The 5,411-nt window shown below is 43.6% G+C and overlaps 1 protein-coding gene across 1 annotated transcript in view; it reads right to left on the reverse strand.

Moving 5' to 3' along the window:
• Nucleotides 1-2,744, reverse strand: part of PCYT1B (phosphate cytidylyltransferase 1, choline, beta) — a 126,596-nt gene extending 123,852 nt beyond the window's left edge. Inside the window, exon 1 of the mRNA XM_011935128.1 lies at nucleotides 2,429-2,744. Coding sequence (XP_011790518.1) covers nucleotides 2,429-2,491 — 63 coding nt within the window. The 5' untranslated portion in view covers nucleotides 2,492-2,744. The remainder of the gene's footprint in view (nucleotides 1-2,428) is intronic.
• Nucleotides 2,745-5,411: the final 2,667 nt, after the last annotated feature.

The following is a 5,411-nucleotide window of genomic DNA, read 5'->3' on the forward strand; positions in this document are numbered from 1 at the left end:
AAAAAAAAAAAAAAAAAAAAAAAAAGCCGGGGGGAGGAATATAAATAATTCTACATCACAGTATTTGGGGTAAGAGGAATTGAGGTAATGTTTGGGCATTCTCTTATTTCCAAATAAGTACCAACCGAGTACCAAAATTAAATATGTGGAAAATAAATACTCAACTCTCTTATTTAAAGGTAGTTTCCATCCCCAGAGAGCTATAAAAGATTATTAAGTTCATGATTATTTTCACCTTTCAGATTCAATATTTAGCAGCAATGCTTATAACTATTGGCTGTTAAGTAGCACCACCAGCAGTAACCAGAAATGGTCGTGTGACAGCTTGGGGGTATCAATGTATAGTACACAAAGGGCTGGTAGTCAGAAAGTTTAATTTACAGAAGTTGAGCCTGCCTGTGTGAGAAAAGTACACTGAGAACCAAAAAGCATGAGAAAAATGTTAATGAAATCACTTCTTTATTATTGTTACCATTAGTAATGTAATCCATTTTAATTGCCCAAGGAGGTTAAATAAGCCTATTCAATTTAATAGAGAAATCAAGGCATAAATTAGCAGCATAGGCAAGTGGTCAGGAGCTTGAGTCCTTTTGTTGAATATAATTACATAAAATAAGGCATGGAAAGTACTTAGTCCAGGGCATGTCACCCTAAAATGTCAACTATTATAATGATGATAAGTGATGCATTTGGGAGACCATGAAATTAGAGGCCTTTGTCTATTTTCAATTTGCAAAAGGTATTGGAATACAGAACGATATTTGCACAGATTTAATTTACATGACTGGAACATAGAAGAATCATCTCAACTTTCCATATCTGCACCAGTCCAGAACTGAAATCTAGTTGTTTTTTTTGAAACAGAGTCTCACTCTGTCACCCAGGCTGGAGTACAGTGGCACGATCTTGGCTCACTGTAACATCCACCTCCTGGGTTCAATTCTCCTGCCTCAGCCTCCCAAGTAGCTGGGATTATAGGCACCTGCCACCATGCCTGGCTAATGTTTTTTGTATTTTTAGTCGAGAGGGGGTTTCACCATGTTGGTCAGGCTGGTTTCGAACTCCTTACCTCAAGTGATTCACCTGCCTCGGCCTCCCAAAGTGCTGACATTACAGGTGTCAGCTACCATGGCCAGCCCGACTCTAGTTGTTTTGATACCACTTCAAATCTAATTTTGAAATGAGGCATGAATGAATGAATGAATGAATCAATCAATCAATGCCTCCTGATTCCCCCATTAACTCAATACAATCAGCTAGTAAAACTCATGAGTCTTCAATATACAGTACAAATTTCTCCAAATTTAAGATAACATGGAGGCAACTGGGGAAGGGACCAACTGGGCAAAATGATCAATCAGTCATGTAGCTCAAGTGTCTGCTGGATATGAACCTAGACTACTTTCTGAGGAATATGGTGCTTAAACCAGCCACCCATATCCATTCCAAGGGACATGAGAAGCTTTTGACGGGATGCTGGGACAGGAGAGAGCAGGGCCAATGTTCATTCTCAGGGTAGTAGAGTGAAACCAGTTTCATAGTTAAGCAAAGAAATTCCCTCTGCCTCGTTGTTGGGAAGTTGCCTCTGGCCCTCATTCTCTTCTTCACATCATCTGGGGTCCTTCTTAACACTTTGTCCCACTGCCTAAAGTTTCTCCATCTAGAACTCATTCAGTTTAACAAGGCTCCCCTAGAAACACGTTCCCCGGGCACCCCCTCCCCAAGAGAAAAGACCATATAAAGAGGTCTCACTTATGTGACAGTTGCATAACATTGAATTCAGAAATGGATAGTCTTCACTTGAGGTCAGGAGTTTGAGACAAGCCTGGCCAACATGGTGAAATCCCGTCTCTACTAAAAGTACAAAAATTAGCTGGGCATGGTGGTGCACGTCTGTAGTCCCAGCTACTCGGGAGGCTGAGGCAGGAGAATCGCTTGAATCCGGGAGGCGGAGGTTGCAGTGAGCCGAGATTGCACCACTGCACTCCAGCCTGGGCAGCAAGAGTGTAACTCCATCTCAGAATAAAAGGAATGGATATTCTAATCAGGATTTTGTGACGTTTCTACTAGAAGAATTTCTCATTTCATAGGATAAAGAACATTTTGTTAAAACATTTCTGCAATACCCTCAGGCTCCCATAGCATACTGATCTGATCTTTTTTTTAGTAAGCAGATTTGTTCTTGTCATCTAAGTCTATCCAGGGAGCTGACATACTCTGCAAGGGGATAAATAAATATTAGTCACAATTTGTTTTTCTTTGTTTTTTTTTTTTAATCACCTTAAGATGGAGAAGATAATATTTCCATTTTTAGTGCGACTACTAATTAGTACAGATTCATTACACTCGCAGATACATAGGACTTTACTTTTTGAACTGACTTTGATATTCAATAAGGCAAAAATCAGTAAGAAAGTATTCACATTACCTTGCGCCACAATTGCGGAGCGCGATTGTCGTCTTCCATGATGCACTCCTGATGGCCTACCATGCCTGCTCCTGATCTTTTTATCTTCTGTAGAGGCCTCCTCCCTTTGGAGTTCTTTTGAGTCACAGGATGAAATTTTTGTTGCTCACTTGACCAAAGGTCAAGCAGGCTCTCTGTGCCCAGCGCTCAAAGATAAGCTCGGAGGAGCTCAGAGTGTCCCAGTTATTGAATAAGGAGAGATTTGAGTTGCGGGAGACTCTTGCTTTATTTACCACAAGCCTCCTCTTGTCCCCTCTGGGCTGTTGTTCATTGACAAATGCTGTGCTCTGAACTAATGCTATGATGGCCTGTTGTGCGGGGACAGGCAGGTTGTGGTGAAAGCTGCAGTCGTGAAAAAGGCTATTGTTTAATCTACCCCGTCCCTCGCTGAAGCTATGGCAACAAATTCCGTTGGTGAATTAACTATGTCATTGTGCACTGGCTCAACTGATTATGCTCCTGGAATGACAAACATTTTCTCTCTCTTTTTTTCAAGACAAACAGTGACTGAGACCTTGAAGTGTTAATATACAACTCAGCACTTTCTTTAAATAGAATAAAGATGGAGAAAATAAATCTCTCAAACATACTTTAATTGATTCTAATAAACATTTTATCCCTTCCAAGGAGCTATTCTCAGCACCATTGATAATGAATTTGTGCATCTTAACTATGTGGAGTCTTTGGAATTTGTGTTAAGGTAATTTTCTCTCAGATAACTCTGTGTTAAAAGAACTCTTTAAATATGTATGTGCTTCAGTCTTTCTGAGAACAAGATTCTTTTTAAATCTAGCTGCACCAAAGGGCTATGGAAACTTTGGCTGCAGACTGTTACCTCAGTTCGGAGGGAAGGCAGCTGCTCCACCTAAACTCACCTTTGCCAAGTAAAGATATCCTTTGTCCCATCCTAGCAGGAAAACTCTTAGGAGCTTTCTCCTCTATTTCAATCTCCAGGACAGTAAAACGTGCTCTGATTGGTCGAAGGATGCTTTTCAGACTCCCCCATCCCTCCCCACCATTCACTCATCCTATATCTTCTCCATCTGGGTACCCTGCCAGTTGCTGGGGGAGCTCTGCCGGTGGCCACACTGTGTTTCCTAGCGTGGTAGTGCGTAGTGTTCTGACTTGCTAAGCTGGAATCACATTTCCCAGGATCCCCGTCCCTGAAGGCGTTGGGTTAGAGTTGACCAAAAGAAGAATTTGCACAAGAGATGGGAGGTGGGAGTGAAGCAGGAGCCGTTACTTTCCAAAAGTTGTTGTGGTTAGGCATGGTTACAAACAGAGGTAGAGGTGAAAGCAGATCCCGCTTGTCCTCACTCCCCCTCGCTCTGTGTCCAGATTTTTTTTCCTGAGTGCTGACCCTGTTGACCAACAGGAGCCCCAGGGCCACCACCGGACACTTGGCTGCAGACCCATAAAGGTAGGAACAGCTTCCCATAGGTCTCCCCAACCAGCTTCCCCTTCCACTTGCCAGCTGGATGTGCTGGGCTTCTCAGACTGATGGTGGGTGGCTCCTCCCATCTTCCAATTTCCTCCTGGACCTCCAATCACCCATCCCTCTCACAATGGGGCTGGAACTAATTCCTATGATAAATCGCTTCCTCCACAGCTCATCATGGTTTTGCTTCCCTGACTGAACTCAGATTAACAATACTTATTTTTTCCAAACAATGCAAGTACCGTTAGGAGAGCATCCTCAGCATGGAGAGAGGTTAGAGGGCCATAGGGAGAAAACTCCATGGAACTTGAGTCGAAAAGTATCTGAGGAGCCCAAGGAAATAGACGTTATATTTGTATCAGATATCTCCCTACAGTTGCTGATAGCCCTCACCCTGCAAAGCCTCTCTTTAGATCCAAACAGTTAGCTCTTCCCTCTTCTTCCCTCTTGTGGCTTCCCCTCATCCTCATTCTCTTTATTTGTTTGTTTGGAGATGGAGTTTCACTCTGTCACCCAGGCTGGAGTGCAGTGTCATGATCTGGTTCATTGCAACCTCCACCTCCGAAGTTCAAGTGATTCTCCTGCCTCAGCCTCCCGAGTAGCTGGGATTACAGGCGTGCACCATCGTGCCTAGCTAATTTTTGTATTTTTAGTAGAGATGAAGTTTCACCATGTTGACCAGGCTGGTTTAGAACTACTGACCTCAGGTGATCCACCTGCCTTGGCCTCCCAAAGTGCTGGGATTACAGGCATGAGCCACCGAGCCTGGCTGTCCTCATCCTCATCCTCATTCTTTTTTTGTTTGTTTGTTTGAGGCGGAGTTTCACTCTTGTTGCCCAGGCTGGAGTGCAATGGTGCGATCTCAGCTCACTACAACCTCCACCTCCCAGGTTCAAGCGATTCTCCTGCCTCAGCCTCCTGAGTAGCTGGGATTACAGGCATGCGCCACCATTCCCGGTTAATTTTGTACTTTTAGTAGAGACAGGGTTTCACCATGTTGGTCAGGATGGTCTCGAACCCCCAACCTTAGGTGATTCACTCTCCTCGGCCTCCCAAAGTGCTGGGATTACAGGCATGAGCCACTGCACTGGGCCCTCATCCTTATTCTTATCTTGCACAGATGATTCCCCAAAAGAGGCTGGGATTGGCCACCAAAGGTAAGCCACGCTGCAGAGGTAGGTACCAGGTAGTGAACTAAAACAGAAACAAAATGAAACCATACCCAAGTCCTGGGCACATTATTTCCTCCAGATTTATTCACTGGATCCGTTGAAATGATGGCTCAACTTGGTGCAGCACGGACGGGTCAACTCAAATAGAAAGTTTCCCTGATACTAACTGAAGCCTGGTTCAGCTGTCAGGAAAAATCATCCACCTCTGTTTGCACTCGTTTGCTCTTGTCAGTAATGGAAAAATTACTCTTGTGTCATTAAGGCCCAATGGTTTACAAGAGAGGCATATTTTGAAATTGCTTCTTGCTGTCATATCTTAGAATAATAGTGCATT

The sequence above is a fragment of the Colobus angolensis genome, unplaced genomic scaffold (assembly GCF_000951035.1).
Source record: "Colobus angolensis palliatus isolate OR3802 unplaced genomic scaffold, Cang.pa_1.0 Scaffold140, whole genome shotgun sequence".
Taxonomy (NCBI): Eukaryota; Metazoa; Chordata; class Mammalia; order Primates; family Cercopithecidae; genus Colobus; species Colobus angolensis.